The sequence below is a fragment of the Pseudophryne corroboree genome, chromosome 4 (genome assembly GCF_028390025.1).
Source record: "Pseudophryne corroboree isolate aPseCor3 chromosome 4, aPseCor3.hap2, whole genome shotgun sequence".
Classification (NCBI taxonomy): Eukaryota; Metazoa; Chordata; class Amphibia; order Anura; family Myobatrachidae; genus Pseudophryne; species Pseudophryne corroboree.
The window spans coordinates 850,489,304-850,507,540 of record NC_086447.1 but is presented as its reverse complement, the minus strand read 5'-3'; the positions used below and the strand labels follow the sequence as shown (position 1 = coordinate 850,507,540).

Sequence of the window (18,237 nt, the reverse complement as noted above, 5' to 3'; positions counted from 1 at the left end):
GGTTAGTGTAGGGAACAGGGGAGGCTTAGGGGTATATTCAATAACAGTCAGATCCATTCCGACATGCAGTTGTCGGAATGGATCCGACAAGCCCTACTCAGTGGGGGTAATTCCAAGTTGATCGCAGCAGGAAATTTTTTAGCAGTTGGGCAAAACCATGTGCACTGCAGGGGGGCAGATATAACATTTGCAGAGAGAGTTAGATTTGGGTGGGTTATTTTGTTTCTGTGCAGGGTAAATACCGGCTGCTTTATTTTTACACTGCAATTTAGATTGCAGATTGAACACACCACACCCAAATCTAACTCTCTCTGCACATGTTATATCTGTCCCCCCTGCAGTGCACATGGTTTTGCCCAACTGCTAAAAAGTTTTCTGCTGCGATCAACTTGGAATTACCCCCAGTGGATGGCCAAATCCGACTGTCGGATTTGGCCGTACACTGGGTCCTGTCCTGCCACTGTCAGCTGCTGCGGATGCGCTGACAGCAGTGGCCAGGAGTGCAGATGGTGGCGGCCATGAGCGGGACGGCGGCGGGGTAAGCTGGGCAATGGGGAAGAGCAGAGATCGGCGGGGGGGACATGTCTGAGGCGGCGGAGGGAGGTGCTGCATGGAAAGAGGTGCCTGCGGGCCGCAGGGGGAGCAGAGTCCTGTCCTGCCGCTGACAGCAGCGGCCAGGAGTGCAGATGGTGGCGGCCGTGAGCAGGACGGCGGCGGGGTAAGCTGGGCAGTGGGGGAGAGCAGAGATCGGCGGAGGGACATGTCTGCGTTGGCGGGGGGAGGCGCTGCAGGGAGAGAGGTCTCTCCCTGCAGGGCCTCCCCCCTCCGCCGCAGACATGTCCCCCCGCAGCCAGCTCCCCCTGCCGGCCGCTGATCTCAGCTCCCCCAGCCGCCCGCAGCACCGCTTGCCTCCTCACCTCAATCCGACTTGTTTTCAAGTTGGACTGAGTTTGTCGGAAAGGGGCCAAAACCTGTCGGGTTTGCCCCCCTTTCCGACAGAAGCACGCAGATCGGCAGCAATTCCGCCGATCCACGTGTTTTCCGACAAGTCGGGAATTCCAGACTTGTCGGAAAAAATCAGCCCCTATTGAATTATTTCAGTCGAAGCTGCCGTCTTTCCGACAAGACGGCAGCTTCCGACAGTTATTGAATACACCCCTTAGGGTCTTTACCGGGGGCTGTTGGGATTTTGATGGCCGGGATGTCGGTGTCGGGATTCTGACCACCGGCATCCCGTCCATTGGGAAATCTTACCGAATCCCATTTGGCAGCTTCTCTGTTTCTATTTACACACCAAACTTGGAAGCAGCAGCAATGATAACATGTGGTAATGCAGCAGGATGCGTCTGGTATAAGTAGACGCCTCCTGCATGTAATGTAATATAATGCTGCGTCTGAGGATGCATCATCGGATCACTTTCCGCACCATCGGCCGTCAGAAGACGGAGGGCCAGCCCTCGGCACTCCCACATAACGGAGGCAACGCGACTTCGGTTTGGGAAACACGAGGCCATCGCCGCCCCCAGACAGATGCAGCCTGTCAATCAACTGACATCTGCAGTCTTACTGCATCCAAGGTCACAGGACCTGTACTGAACATGTGCAATGTAACTAACAACGGTGCATTACAACTTCAACCTGAATCAGGCCCACTGTTCGAGTGTGGATTGTTCCAAAACAGGGTGGGTTGGACTTTAAAGTCACCTAAACACAGTGGATGCAGTGATTTAGTGATCTGAACCAATATTTCTGAGTATGTGGCCCATCATTCACTAGGATTTATTCTCTAGCAAACAAATGAAAAAACAAAAACAAAACTCGATAACTCAACAAAAGCTACTGATAATACAGTGCTAAAGGCAGGTTTGAAGACTCTGTCTATTATTCAAATAAAGATTCTTACATTTTTTTTGTTAAAACTTTTTGGGAATAATGGACAATGGTGTTAGGGACCCTTGTGGTTAATACTGGGATCAAAGTTGCAATATAGGGACGTCAATATTATACATCACACCTGCCCCCCACAGAACTGGGGGAAGGTGCGAGATCATGAACAGGCCCATCACTAGTCAGCACCCAGGGAGGCATCAAACTTGTGGCGGATGGTCTGGACATAAATTTCACTATGGATAGGGGGTGTCACACTAGCCTCCCTTTTATCATGGACACAAAGACCCAGCTGTCACTTGTTGGGGCTGTGGACTCACTGCAATCCTTCATCTCTGTCGGAATAGCAGACAACAGATTTTCCTGGGTTAGCATGGTATTTTTATAGCCTGCAGGTGTCACAGTTGCTATGAAAGTTTAAACTGAACTATGGGCTTCATGTTTGTAAGCAAAGCAACTGGGCAAAACCATGCTGCACTGCAGGTGGGACAGATGTAACATGTCCAGAGAGAGTTAGATTTGGGAGGGGTGTGTTCAACCTGAAATCTAAATAGCAGTGTAAAAAATAAGAATTTACTCACCGGTAATTCTATTTCTCGTAGTCCGTAGTGGATGCTGGGGACCCCGTAACGACCATGGGGAATAGACGGGCTCCGCAGGAGAGTTAAGGAAACTGTGCCCGGAAGAGCTGACATTACTAGGAAAGGATTTGGAATCCAGGGTAAGACTCATACCAGCCACACCAATCACACCGTATAACTCGTGATAAACTTACCCAGTTAACAGTATGAACAACAACTGAGCATCACTCAACCGATGCTACATAACCATAACCCTTTGTTAAGCAATAACCATATACACGTATTGCAGAAAGTCCGCACTTGGGACGGGCGCCCAGCATCCACTACGGACTACGAGAAATAGAATTACCGGTGAGTAAATTCTTATTTTCTCTAACGTCCTAGTGGATGCTGGGGACTCCGTAAGGACCATGGGGATTATACCAAAGCTCCCAAACGGGCGGGAGAGTGCGGATGACTCTGCAGCACCGAATGGGCAAACAGGAGGTCCTCCTCAGCCAGGGTATCAAACTTGTAGAATTTTGCAAATGTGTTTGAACCCGACCAAGTAGCAGCTCGGCAAAGCTGTAATGCCGAGACCCCTCGGGCAGCCGCCCAAGAAGACCTTCCTTGTGGAATGGGCTTTCACTGATTTTGGATGCGGCAATCTAGCCGCAGAATGAGCCTGCTGAATCGTGTTACAGATCCAGCGAGCAATGGTTTGCTTTGAAGCAGGAGCACCCAGCTTGTTGGATGCATACAGGCAGTGCCAGATTAAGGTCCACATAGGCCTGGAGCTGAAATTTACAAAGGGCCTATTGTGTGCCGCCACCGTGTGATCGACGCACAGAAGTTCTCCCTGTGTGTCCAGGGTGGTGTGGTGGCATACTACATCACTGCACTACAGTACCTCCCCACATTACATATCTTCACTATACATATCTGCACTATAGCACTCCTACATCTCTGCACAACATGCCTGCACTATATCACTTCGCTACCCCCCCACCCTACATCCCAGCACTATACATACCCAAACTACCTCCCAACACTACACCCCTATACTATATCCCTGAACCTCCTTCCTATACTACATTTCATCCCTATACTACATTTCATCACTATACCACTACGCTACCTCAGTGCCGTAACTAGGCATTTTAGCGCTGTGTGCAAGAAACGACAGTGGCGCCCCTCCCCCCTAAGGAAGACAGGGGCAGTGCGCGCCGCAGGCGCGCCCAAAAATTATGGGGGCGTGGCTTCACGGGGAAGGGGCGTGGCCACAAAATAATAGCAATTCATACTACGGTGCACAGTAGTCTACATTATTCAAATTACGCTGCACAGTAGCGCCACTACACCAGGTAGAGCCCCTTTTATACATTACAGCAGACAGCGTCCCCCTTTTTACACATTACAGCAGCCAGGCCCCCTTTTTACACATTGCTGCAGCCAGGACCCCTTTTTACACATTGCGGCAGCCAGGCCCCCTCTTTACACATTCTGGCAGCCAGTCCCCCTTTTTACACATTGCGGCAGCCAGGCCCCCTCTTTACACATTGCGGCAGCCAGTCCCCCTTTTTACACATTGCTGCAGCCAGGACCCCTTTTTACACATTGCTGCAGCCAGGTCCCCTTTTTACACATTGCGGCAGCCAGGCCCCCTCTTTACACATTGCGGCAGCCAGTCCCCCTTTTTACACATGCGGCAGCCAGTCCCCCTTTTTACACATTGCGACAGCCAGTCCCCCTTTTTACACATTGCGGCAGCCAGGCCCCCTTTTTACACATTGCGGCAGACGGTGTCCCCCTGAGAGAGAGAGAGAGAGAGACATACTTACCATCTCCCTGCTGGCAGTCAGGCTCCTCGTGCAGCTCCCTCGGTGCAGGCAGTGAGGTGAGAAGGAGGAGGAGGGAGGGGGAGCAGGGAGCCGCATCAGCGCTATGTCATTGGTAGTAAGAGCCGCTGCAGCATCCCCCTCTCCTTCCGTATTGGCTGCCCGGCGCTGCTGTGGATGCTGGGATGAAGGAACCGCATCCCAGCATCCACAGCAGCGCCGGGCAGCCAATACAGAAGGAGAGGGGGATGCTGCAGCGGTGCTTACTACCAATGAAATAGCGCTGCTGCGGCTCCCTGCTCCCCCTCCCTCCTCCTCCTTCTCCGCTGCCCGGCGCTGGTCTCTTCGCCCTCCACAGCGCGGCGCACACAGCAGAGACGGCATGTAATGAGTCAATTTGACTCATTACATGCCGCTGGCCGTGCGCCCTCAGGGCAACTGCGCTGTGTGCCAAGCCCACTTGGCACACACGTAGTTACGGCCCTGCGCTACCTCCCCACACTACATCTCTGCACCATATCACTGCACTACCACCCCACACTACATCACCCTGCTACATCCTCACACTACATCTCTGCACCATATCACTGCACTACCACCCCGCACTACATCACCCTGCTACATCCTCACACTACATCTCTGCACCATATCACTGCACTACCAACCCACACTACATCACTACGCTACCTCCTCACACTACATCTCCACACTACAGTATATCACTGCACTACTTACCCATACTACACCTCCGCACTATATCACTGCACTTACCACCCCACACTACACCTCAACACTATACTACACTACCTCCCCGCACTACATCACTATGCTACCTTCCCACACTACATCTCAGCACTATGGGGTCTATTTACTAAGCCTGGGATGGAGATAAAGTCGACGGAGATAACGTCTCAGCTAATCGGCTCCTAACTGTCATTTCACAGGCTGGGTTTGAAAAATGACAGTTAGTAGCTAATTGGCTGGTACTTTATCTCCATCCAAGGCTTAGTAAATAGACCCCTATATCTCAGCACTAACTCTCCACACTACATCACTACACTCTCTCCCTCACACTGCATAATTGCACTACTTCACCACAATACATCACTATACACAACACTCTACTGCCTCCCCACAAAATTTTTATTTTTATCTTTGCTCTGGTCTTTGCGTGCAGAGCAGCTCTGGAGGAGAAGTTTAAACCCCTTTCACATCGCACAAATAACCCGGTATCGACACGGCATATTGCCGTGTCGACCCGGGTCAGTGTGCGATGTGAAAGCACACTGGCTGAATTAGCGGGTCGCCTGACCCGGTAATTCAACCCGGTAAAAAAGAAGGGTTTTACCCGGGTTGATTACCGGGTCAGGTGCGGTGTGAATGGGAGCCGTGTCGATGCGACACGGCTCCCATTCACAAGATAGGGAGAGGCGGCGCAGGAGATGAGCTCATCTCCCGGCGCCGCCTCCACCTCCGCCCCTGCTGCGCGCTACGTTGTTATGGCAACCGACCCGGTATATTGCCGGGTCGGAAAGCCTGCAACGGAGCGCAAATGCCGGATCCCACCAGGTAAGTACACGTTTGTCTTACCGGGTAGGATCCAGCATTTGCAGTCTGAATGCAGCATTACAGTGACGCAGTCCAGGTAGCATAAGGGGTAAGAAGGGGTGGGCCCCTGAGGATGGGGATGGGAGGGACTACTTTGGGTGTCTGCTTACTCACTACAGTGCATCAGCCCATGGGTGGCTGACTTTTAAGCCCCATACACACTAAACAATATGACCAATGAACGATATTGGTGAATGATTTCCCTTCAGCTTCCAGGCATACTTGATAAAAGACATTGAGCATACACACTGAATGATTTTTCAAACGATATGAACGTTGAACGATATTGCTAGCATCGTCTGGGACACTAATGGTGGCTAATTTAAATAATGGGCTGGCATTACAGAGTGGCTATTATGATGAATATCGTTCATATTGTCCATCGCTCATCGTTCACCGCGTACACACTGAACGATATACACTTTTACGTGCAAGATATAGGCAAAATTGAGCTGCAAGTTCAGAAGACTGAAACCCTAGCTGATGAAGGGCGGGGGCGCGCATCGGTCATTGGATACACACTGGACTATATTGTGAACAATATCGCTCATAAAGCTCACAAGGACTGATATAGTTCACAATATCTTCTAGTGTGTATGGGCCTTTAGGCATGTGCACATGCCTATTCTCAATTCCCAATCTATGCCAGCCTCCTGGGGGCCCAGGGCCACTGATGACTGTCACTCTGTGCCCATGCAAAGTGACTGATCAATCAGCCTTTTTGTTGAGCAGCTCCCAAAATTTCCCCAACAATAAAAACAGTGCTCTGTACCTGCTGGATACTGTGTTGGGTACAGTGCGGCATATATTGGGACACACAGTTAAATATTGAGTCAGTTACAGTGTGGGTCACACAGTGTGAGTCAGGTACAGTGCAGGACGGATGCAGTGCAGGTTAAAGAGCGGGTCGGATACATTGCAGTAAGCAGAGCCGGCGCTTCCATTAGGCAGCTGCCTATTGGCGTCAGCACATGAAGGACGGCTCTGCGTGCACCAAAATAAAAATAAAAAGTAGTGAGGCACTCGCTCTCTAGTCACTTGCAGGAGCTGTTCCCTTCTCCCCCTGCTGCGTCGCTCGCCCCCCTTCCCCATGAACAGGGGTGGCACCTTCACTCAGGGCAGAAGGGGCTTCCCCCAACACTGGCGACCCATCCCCAGCATGTCCTGACTGGCGGCGGCGATGTGGGCTGATTATCCTGTGGATCTGCACGCTGCTGTCTCCCTGCACGGTGCTTGTAGTAGAGGCACTGCGGACATGTTGCCCGAACAAGAGCACCTCTACCTGCTCTACCGAGCCCTGACGCCGGCACCAGGAAACAGACCAAGGTGAGTGAGCGGGAGACGGGAGAGCAGAAGGGGAGAGAGGAGGAGGCAGGCTGTTTCACTAGGAGGCTTCCCCTGTGTCCGGCTCCTACCTCTCTCTGTCCTGACAGAGGCCCACGTTTTAGAGATCCCGTTTGCTATCACCGCTGATACGCCTGACACTGGCTCCTAACCCTGTGCGTTAAAACTGTGGAGTGCGGATTGCACCCAGTGACTTTGTGCTGCCCTGTGCAAGGTGTCCATCGACGTCCCAAGTCACTGTGTGTCCCATAATTATAGGTACCGCCAGCCTAACCCTCTCCTCCACTTCTACAGCCTTTCTCCAACCTCCCCCCATTGCCTACCCTAACCTCCCCTCCCGCATCCTATACCTAACCCTTCCCTCCCCGCAGCCTAACCCCAACCTCCCCTCCCCGCAGCCTAACCCTAACCCTTCCCTCCCCGCAGCCTAACCCTAACCTCCCCTCCCTGCAGCCTAACCCTAACCTCCCCTCCCGCAGCCTATTCCTAACCCTTCCCACCCCACAGCCTAAACCTAACCTCCCCTCCCCGCAGCCTAAACCCTAACCTCCCCTCCCCACAACCTAACCCTAACATCCCCTCCCTGCAGCCTAACCCTAACCTTCCCTCCCTGCAGCCTAACCCTAACCTCCCCTCACCGCAGCCTAACCCTAACCTCCCCTCATCGCAACCTAACCCTAACGTCCCCTCCCTGCAGCCTAACTGTAACCTCCCCAAGTGCTTGTCCCTAACCTCTTTCCCTGCAGCCTAACCTCCCCTCCCCTCCCATAGCCTAAATGGCCCAGTCCAGCATTAGGTAGAGGAAGAAGATCGCCACGCAGAAAGCACTGCCGAGCACCGTGATCTGCCGGCTCAGCTTCACGCACCTTGTCAGCACCAGCACAGCTCTGCTGACACCGCAGCCCGGGTCACACTGACAAGCTCTCCCGAACGTGCACATAGTAACACTTGATATAAATTGTAAAGCGGCGCAGTGTGCGATGGTGAGCAGAGAGGGGAGGCTGTAGGTCTCAGGCGCCGATTGGATGAGATCTCTGCTAGCGGTGACAGACACAGAGAAATGTTACTGACTGCACAGCATATCCTGCAGCACCTGCACAGTTTTAAAAACAGGGTCACAAAATGCCTGTAGTGCATGTTTTGTGATTACTGAATCTCTCACATCACATGCTTGCCTTCCTTTCTAATCTCTTACATAGAGTATTTATCTTTATTTACTTACTTTTCTAACATACCTTAATTACTTACTTTACTGTCTGTCTGTCCATTACTCTTCTTTACCTGTACTCATGTCTTACCTACATTCCTTCTTTATTCTCCCTCCCTTGCTACTTCTTTCCTGCCTCGGTATTGCATGTGACAACAAGACTGCAGCAGTGCTGGCCCCACCCCTTCCACGATGTCATGAAGTGGGCGGGGCTTGCAGTACGAGGAGGAAGTGCTGCATAGCCCTAAACCCAGCCACTGTGAGAACGGAGAAACAGCACGGGCTGCAGCATCAGTTGTACAGGCTGTGCTGGGTGCTGTTACCAAACGCTGCCTGATCGGAGCTAAGCTCCGATCGCGGCAGCAATCCAGTTTAAAGGTGGGTGCAGGCCACTGTGGGGACAAAGCAATGCAGACAGTGTTTCTTTCCTGTAAACACTGGCTGCTTTGCAGGGAAGCCTGTGGGCCTTTTTTCAATGGGGGGCCTGGAGCTGCAGCTCCATCCGCCCCATTGTTAATCCGGCCCTGCATACAGGATAAACAGCAAGTCAGTTTTCCTGACTCCAGCCGTCCTGGCAACATAGATCTTCAAAGCCCTGACTACATCAAGCAACTTGGAATCCTCCAAGTCACGCGTAGCCGCAGGCACCACAATGGGCTGGTTCAAATGAAAAGATGACACCACCTTTGGCAGAAACTGCGGACGAGTCCGCAATTCTGCCCTATCCATATGGAAAACCAGATAGGGGCTTTTACATGACAAAGCCGCCAATTCTGACACACGCCTAGCTGAGGCTAAGGCCAACAGCATGACCACTTTCCACGTGAGATACTTTAGCTCCACTGTCTTAAGTGGCTCACACCAGTGGGATTTCAGGAAACCCAAGACCACGTTAAGATCCCAAGGTGCCACTGGTGGCACAAAAGGAGGCTGAATATGCAGCACTCCCTTAACAAACGTCTGAACCTCAGGCAGTGAAGCCAGTTCTTTTTGAAAGAAAATGGATAGGGCCGAAATCTGGACCTTTATGGACCCTAATTTTAGGCCCATAGTCACACCTGACTGTAGGAAGTGCAGGAATCGACCCAGCTGGAATTCCTCTGTAGCAACATATTTTCGCCATATACGGTGATAATGTTTTGCTGTCACGTCCTTCCTAGCCTTTATCAGCGTAGGAATAACTGCATCTGGAATGCCCTTTTCTGCTAGGGGACGGCGTTCAACCGCCATGCCGTCAAACGCAGCCGCGGTAAGCCTTGGAACAGACAGGGTCCCTGTTGCAACAGGTCCTGTCTGAGAGGCAGAGGCCATGGGTCCTCTGTGAGCATTTCTTGCAGTTCCGGGTACCAAGTCCTTCTTGGCCAATCCGGAACAATGAGTATTGTTCTCACTCCTCTTTTTCTTACGATTCTCAGTACCCTGGGTATGAGAGGAAGAGGAGGAAACACATAGACCGACTGGAATACCCACGGTGTCACCAGTGCGTCCACAGCTATCGCCTGAGGGTCCCTTGACCTGGCGCAATACCTCTTTAATTTTTTGTTGAGGCGGGACGCCATCATGTCCACCTGTGGCAGTTCCCATCGATTTACAATCTGCGTGAAGACTTCTTGATGAAGTCCCCACTCTCCCGGGTGGAGGTCGTGTCTGCTGAGGAAGTCTGCTTCCCAGTTGTCCACTCCCGGAATGAACTTTGCTGACAGTGCTTGCACGTGATTCTCCGCCCAACGAAGAATCCTGGTGGCTTCCGCCATTGCCACCCTGCTTCTTGTGCCGCCCTGGCGGTTTACATGAGCGACTGCCGTGATGTTGTCTGACTGAATCAGCACTGGTTGGTCTCGAAGCAGAGGCTCCGCTTGACTCAGGGCGTTGTATATGGCCCGTAGCTCCAGGATATTTATGTGCAGACAAGTCTCCTGACTTGACCACAGCCCTTGGAAGTTTCTTCCTTGAGTGACTGCCCCCCACCCTCGGAGGCTTGCATCCGTGGTCACCAGGACCCAGTCCTGTATGCCGAATCTGCGGCCCTCGAGAAGGTGAGCACCTTGTAGCCACCACAGAAGAGACACCCTGGCCCTGGGGGACAGGGTGATCATCCGATGCATCTGAAGATGCGATCCGGACCACTTGTCCAGCAGATCCCACTGAAAGATCCTCGCATGGAACCTGCCGAAGGGAATGGCTTCGTATGACGCCACCATCTTTCCCAGGACTCGTGTGCAGTGATGCACCGACACTTGTTTTGGCTTTAGGAGGTCTCTGACCAGAGTCACGAGCTCCTGAGCCTTCTCCTCCGGGAGAAACACCTTCTTCTGGTCTGTGTCCAGAATCATGCCCAGGAAGGGCAGACGCGTCGCAGGAATCAGCTGCGACTTTGGAATGTTCAGAATCCAGCCGTGCTGATGCAACACTTCCTGAGAGTGTGCTACGCTGATCAGCTTGCTCCCTGGACCTCGCCTTTATGAGGAGATCGTCCAAGTATGGGATAATTGTAACCCCTTGCTTCCGAAGGAGCACCATCATTTCCGCCATCACCTTGATAAAAACTCTCGGTGCCGTGGACAGGCCAAACGGCAATGTCTGGAATTGGTAATGACAGTCCCGTACCACAAACCTGAGGTACTCCTGATGAGGCGGATAAATGGGGACATGCAAGTAAGCATCCTTGATGTCCAGAGACACCATAAAATCCCCCTCTTCCAAGCTTGCAATGACCGCTCTGAGCGATTCCATTTTGAACTTGAATTTCTTCAGATAAATGTTCAGGGATTTTAAATTTAAAATGGGTCTGACCGAACCGTCCGGTTTCGGTACCACAAACATAGTGGAATAGTAGCCCCCTCCCCGTTGAAGGGGGGAAACCTCTACCACCACCTGCTGGAGAAAAAGTTTGTGAATTGCCGCCAACACTATCTCCCTTTCCATGGGGGAAGTTGGTAAGGCCGATTTTAGGTAACGGTGAGGGGGCGTCACCTCGAATTCCAGCTTGTATCCCTGAGACACAATTTGTATAGCCCAAGGATCCACCTGTGAGCGAACCCACTGGTGGCTGAAATGTCGGAGACGCGCCCCCACCGCTCCTGGCTCCGGCTGTGGAGCCCCAGCGTCATGCGGTGGATTTAGTGGAAGCCGGGGAAGACTTTTGTTCCTGGGAACTAGCTGCATGGTGCAGCTTTTTTCCTCTACCCCTGCCTCTGGCAAGAAAGGACGCACCTCTGACCTTCTTGCTCTTCTGAGAACGAAAGGACTGCATTTGGTAATACGGTGCTTTCTTAGGCTGTGGAGGGACATAAGGCAAGAAATTTGACTTCCCAGCCGTAGCTGTGGAAACTAGGTCCGAGAGACCGTCCCCAGACAATTCCTCACCCTTATAAGGTAAAACCTCCATGTGTTTTTTAGAGTCGGTATCCCCTGTCCATTGCCGAGTCCATAAGACCCTTCTGGCAGAAATGGACATTGCGTTAACTCTAGAGCCCAGCAGGCAAATGTCCCTCTGGGCATCCGGCATATATAGGACCGCGTCCTTGATATGTGCCAGGGTCAGTAGAACAGTGTCCCTGTCCAGGGTATCTATCTCCTCAGACAGAGTATCCGTCCATGCAGCCACCGCACTACACATCCAGGCCGAAGCAATTGCTGGCCTCAGCAGTGTGCCAGAATGTGTATAAACAGACTTTAGGATAGCTTCCTGCTTTCTATCCGCAGGATCCTTTAGGGCGGCCGTATCCTGAGACGGCAGGGCCACCTTCTTAGACAAGCGTGTCAACGCCTTGTCTACCCTAGGGGAGGATTCCCAGCGTAACCTGTCCGTTGGCGGGAAAGGATACGCCATAAGTAATCTCTTGGAAATTATCACCTTCCTGTCAGGGGAATCCCACGCTTTTTCACATAATTCATTTAATTCATGTGAAGGGGGAAAAGTCACTTCCTGCTTTTTCTCCCCATACATATAAATCCTCTTGTCAGGGACAGGATTTTCCTCAGAAATGTGTAATACATCCTTCATTGCTACAATCATGTAGCGGATGGCTTTAGTCATTTTAGGCTGCAACTTTGCCTCATCGTCATCGACACTGGAGTCAGATTCCGTGTCGACATCTGTGTCAACTATCTGGGATAGTGTGCGCTTTTGAGACCCTGACGGCCTCTGCGCTGTAGGATCAGGCATGGGTTGAGACCCTGACTGTCCCTAGGTTACAGTTTTATACAATCTGTTATGCAAGGAGTTTACATTATCATTTAACACCTTCCACATATCCATCCAATCAGGTGTCGGCACCGTCGGCGGCGACACCACACTCAGCTGCACTTGTTCTGCCTCCACGTATCCTTCCTCATCAAACATGTCGACACAGGCGTACCAACACACAGCACACACACAGGGAATGCTCTGACTGAGGACAGGACCCCACAAAGGCTTTTGGGGAGACAGAGAGAGAGTATGCCAGCACACACCCCAGCGCTATATAACCCAGGGATTACACTGTACCTTAGTGTTTACCCCGTAGCTGCTGTTAAATATATATCTCTGCGCCTATATTTATGTGCCCCCCCCTCTCTTTTTTACCCTCTATTGCACCTGTATGCTGCAGGGGAGAGCCTGGGGAGCGTCCTTCCAGAGGAGCTGTGAAGAGAAAATGGCGCTGGTGTGCTGAGGAAGAAGGCCCTGCCCCCTCAGCGGCGGGCTTCTGTCCCGCTTTAATGTGTAAAAAATGGCGGGGGCTCGGGCATATATACAGTCCCAGACTGTATATATGTCTATTTTTGCCAAAAAGGTAATTAATTGCTGCCCAGGGCGCCCCCCCTGCACCATGCACCCTACAGTGACCGGAGTGTGCGGTGTGCTGTGGGAGCAATGGCGCACAGCTGCAGTGCTGTGCGCTACTTTAAGTGAAGACAGGAGTCTTCAGTCGACGATTTCGATGTCTTCATGCTTCTGCTGCTTCTGTACTTCTGGCTCTGCGAGGGGGACAGCGGCGCGGCTCCGGGAACGGACGATCAAGGTTAGGTACCTGTGTTCGATCCCTCTGGAGCTAATGGTGTCCAGTAGCCTAAGAAGCGCTACCTAGCTGCCGTGAGTAGGTTTGCTTCTCTCCCCTCAGTCCCTCGTAGCAGAGAGGAAAAACTCCTGGCGCTATGATTATACAGGTGTGTAAGCAGCTCTCTCAGGGGTAATTGGTATTTCACCCCTGAAGTAGAACAAGAAGATCAAAAAATGAGAAAGCGCTATTCACATCTGATGTGGATTTTATTTTTCATTCATTATCAGTTTTTACTAAAAACACATTAAATGTATTCAGTGCCGGCCGGCAATACACAAGAAAAATAATAAAATATTACAATAAAATTAATAATATTCTAGACATAACTTTTCATCTGCATATTGTGAGTATGATGACTCTAATTTATACTGTATCTAAGTTATAACAATGCACATAATGTATTAGCCCGAGGATCCTCTTCTTATCCTCAGATATTTTGTTACTATTATGCTCAGGCAGATGGTAATCGTGTGTCTTTATAACAATATTAGACAATGCTTATGTCCGTGCGTTCCAAATTAATGGAGTGCGTATATGAAGAATAAATTAGACAGTCCTGTTGTTGATTTATAACGGATATTAATTGCAGTTTATGAAAGAAAGCTGATATGAATATGGTCACTGTACCACAGTGTATAATTGAAAAGTACCGTATTTGAAACCTCTGTTCAGACGCAATGGTAGAGATGCTTCTCCTGGCTGAATGTAGGCCTTTAGTTGGAGTTGAACAGGTGTCCGCTCGTATCCACGGTGTGTTTGCTTTTTCCTCCCGGCCGGTGTGCACCACCCTCGGCCTTATCCGGAGTCCGTGTGCGGTTGATGGAGGGATTTTTCTCACCTCCACAGGAACTGTGTTCAGCTGGCCGGCTGATGAACTCGGTCTGCAGTGTGCTGTGACTGGAGATGCTGACAGACGCGTTTCTCCGCCTATTAGTGAATATCGGCGGCTTAGTCGGCTGCAGTGCTGTGCGCTACTTTAAGTGAAGACAGGAGTCTTCAGTCGACGATTTCGATGTCTTCATGCTTCTGCTGCTTCTGTACTTCTGGCTCTGCGAGGGGGACAGCGGCGCGGCTCCGGGAACGGACGATCAAGGTTAGGTACCTGTGTTCGATCCCTCTGGAGCTAATGGTGTCCAGTAGCCTAAGAAGCGCTACCTAGCTGCCGTGAGTAGGTTTGCTTCTCTCCCCTCAGTCCCTCGTAGCAGAGAGTCTGTTGCCAGCAGAAGCTCTCTGAAAATAAAAAACCTGACAAAATACTTTCTTTTCTAGCAAGCTCAGGAGAGCCCACTAGGAGCACCCAGTTCTGGCCGGGCACAGATTCTAACTGAGGTCTGGAGGAGGGGCATAGAGGGAGGAGCCAGTGCACACCAGATAGTACTGAATCTTTCTTTAGAGTGCCCAGTCTCCTGCGGAGCCCGTCTATTCCCCATGGTCCTTACGGAGTCCCCAGAATCCACTAGGACGTTAGAGAAATAAAGCTGTCTAACATGAGTGGGCTACATGCAAAAGCTGCCTGTATTTACCCTGCACAAAAACAATTTAAATGTATTGGCTCCCCTTTCATGGCAACATGGTTTGTTCCAGACAAAGTTACTTGCTTTTTTTTTTTTGCTTTACTTACAAACATGAATCAGGCCCTATGTAATGCCCCCTACACACTCGGCGATCCGCAGCCGGACATGGCCGACCCGACGGCGAGGGGGAAGTGACGGGGGGAATGAAGTTTGTTCACTTCCCCCGTCACCCTGCTCCAAAGCACTGCATGCCAATATGGATGAGATTGTCCATATTGGCCTGCATGCATAAGTGACGGAACCAACGATGAACGAGCGCGGGGCCGCGCATCGTTTATCCTTGGTGCCTACACACTGAACAATTGCCCTCATTCCGAATTGATCGCTAGCTGCCGTTGTTCGCTGCGTATCGATCATTTAAAAAAATGGCAAAACTGCGCATGCGTATGGGCCGCAATGCGCAAGCGCGTCATACGGGTACAAAGAGCATTGTTGCTGTGCAATGCTTCTAGCGACGATTCCATTCGCACAGCCGATTGCAAGGAGATTGACAGGAAGAGGGCGTTTATGGGTGTCAACTGACTGGGAGTTGTAGGAAAAACGCAGGCCAAGCGTTTGCAGGGCGGGTATCTGAGGTCAATTCCGGGACCTCCGTCGCTAGGATCATCGCACAGGATAAATAACTTCAGGGCTGGTCTTGTTTTGCACAAAATGTTTTTGTACCGCTCGGCTGCACATGCGATCGCACACTTGCAAAGCGAAAATACACTCCCCCGTGGGCGGCGACTATACGTTTGCATGGCTGTAAAAAGTAGCTAGCAAGCGATCAACTCGGAATGAGGGCCAATATGAACGAGTTCTCGTTCATTAATGAACGAGAACGTTCATATCGTTCAGTGTTATCGCCTAATGTGTAGGGCCCATAAAAACAGCATTATAAGATTTCAGTGCATTATATATAAATAAATGTAATAGATTTTTTTTGCAAATTAAATAAACTGATAATAATTTAATTTTAAACATAATACTAAAAATGGCATCTTGATGAAAGCCCTTCATTTAATTCGCTGCTTATTTCCTCAGTTTTACTAGCTCATCTGCGCTACCTAAATGCATTTGGTACATCTCCTTGCCAAAAAATGAAAAATCAAAATCCTTCCATCATTAAATACCTATTAGCATCTTACAACACATGCGCCCGTTACTACACCCTGAATACTTCAGCTCTATTAAAAAAATACTTATTCGGAATGTACTAGAAATTACAATTTTACAGGAAACAATCAATTTCTAATTACCTTATGTGATTACTAAACTCTTTAATTAAACCCAAATATGAGATGACTTACTTGCTCCGGCCCATTTGCGCAGCTGCGTGTATTGGCAACTGCCAGCCGTCATCATTGCAGTAAAGGTTTGGATCGGCTCCCTGAGACAGTAACAGCTCTGCACATTTGTCGTGGCCTTCCTGAGCGGCGATGAATAATGGTGTCGCCTTGTCCTTGGCTTGGCAGTTGACATCAGCACCTGACACATTATAGAGCTTTTAATAGAAAGTCATTTGCAAATCTTTTGAAAATTAGCTTCATGAGCAAACTCTGCCATACTAACGAAGCAGCCGTGGACAGCATATGGTGACGTTCATTTTCATAACGTAGTCACTAAAAGCAGATTTACTATACTCAGTACACAGCAAAAACTCAGAGTGCATACCCTTGCAGGGGTGGTCTTCTATTTGCCGGCGGCCGGGCTCCCAACGACCAGCACACCAGCGCCGGAAACCTGAACGCCGGCATACCGACATCTTTTCTCCCTCTTGGGGGTCCACGACCCCCCTGGAGGGAGAATAGATAGCGTGCCACCGCTCCCGCATCGTGGCGAGCGCAGCGAGCCTGCAAGGGGCTCATTTGCGCTCGCCCAGCTGTCGGTATGCCGGCGGTCGGTATGCCGGCGGTCGGGATTCCGGCGCCGGTATGCTGGTCGCCGGGAGCCTGGCCGCCGGCATACCATACTACACCCCCTTGCAGAAGTAGTACTGTATCACACTGCATCTCCGGGGGGTAACGGGTATGGGTCATTAGGTCGACCACTATTGGTCGACATGCATTAGGTTGACCTGAACAAGGTCGACCTGGAAAAAGGTCAACATGAGTTTTTTTTTTAGTTTTTTTGGTGTCTTTTTTTTCGTAAAGTGACGGGGAACCCCAATTAGTGCACCGCATCCCATCGTATGGCGAGCGAACTTCGCGCTAGGTGTCTCGCTCCGCTTCTGCTGCGCTCGCCACAGATTACTATTCCCAATCCTAGTCCACATGGATCGTAAGGTATGAAAAGTTAAAAAAAAATTAAGAAAAAAAAATGTGGTCAACCTAGTGACCATGTTGACCTAGTGACCACGTCAACCAATAGTAGTCGACCTATGGACTGTCGACCTAAGTGTGGTCGACCTAATGACCGTATCCCGGGGGTAACTGGATCAGCAGTGGTACCATTTACAACATCATGGTGCTTTAAAACCATGCGTTTGTGGGGAGCTCCTGCATGGGTAGTAGTCTATAGCAGAGGTTCCCAATCACGGTCCTCAAGGCACCCCAACGGTCCTGGTTTTAAATGTAACCATGCTTGGCCACAGGTGACTTAATTAGCACCTTAGTCAATCTGATTTAATCATCTGTGCTGAGCCATGGATATACCTAAAACCTGGACTGTTGGGGTGCCTTGAGGACTGTGTTTGGGAACCTCTGGTCTATAGGATGGATTCAGATTTGTACTTTATTGCACAGCCGCTGCAATACCATGGAAATGAAATGTAAATGCAGCAGGAGGCATTTGTAAGGGGATAGACGCCTCCTGAACGCATCTGAGAGGCCGGAGTCAGAGACTGATCGCAGCACTCTGTCATCTATGTAAACCGAAGCATACTCAGACTGCCCATCACATCCAGGTCCGGTAAATCTGCGTTTCGACAATACAGACCCTGGGCCCAGCATGCCTTTAAAATGGAGTGTCACATCCCCATTTTGGAAAATGGACCCCTCCTCCCCCCCCCAACCCCCCCCCCTCCCCCCCCCCCCCCCCCCCCCCCCAACCACCGATTGACATGCTGCGGCCAGGGCCGGGTACACACTAGCGTGATATCGGCACAATTTTTCATACTGGAACTACAACTCTTTCAGTGTAATGAAGGACGGAACAAGAGATTGTTCAGTCATTTATTAATTAGTTTAATGTGTACTG

The 18,237-nt window shown here is 50.7% G+C and overlaps 1 protein-coding gene across 1 annotated transcript in view; it reads right to left on the bottom strand.

Moving 5' to 3' along the window:
* Positions 1-18,237, bottom strand: part of ASB3 (ankyrin repeat and SOCS box containing 3) — a 404,212-nt gene that overhangs the window by 95,798 nt on the left and 290,177 nt on the right. Inside the window, exon 6 of the mRNA XM_063918655.1 lies at positions 16,350-16,527. Coding sequence (XP_063774725.1) covers positions 16,350-16,527 — 178 coding nt within the window. The remainder of the gene's footprint in view (positions 1-16,349; positions 16,528-18,237) is intronic.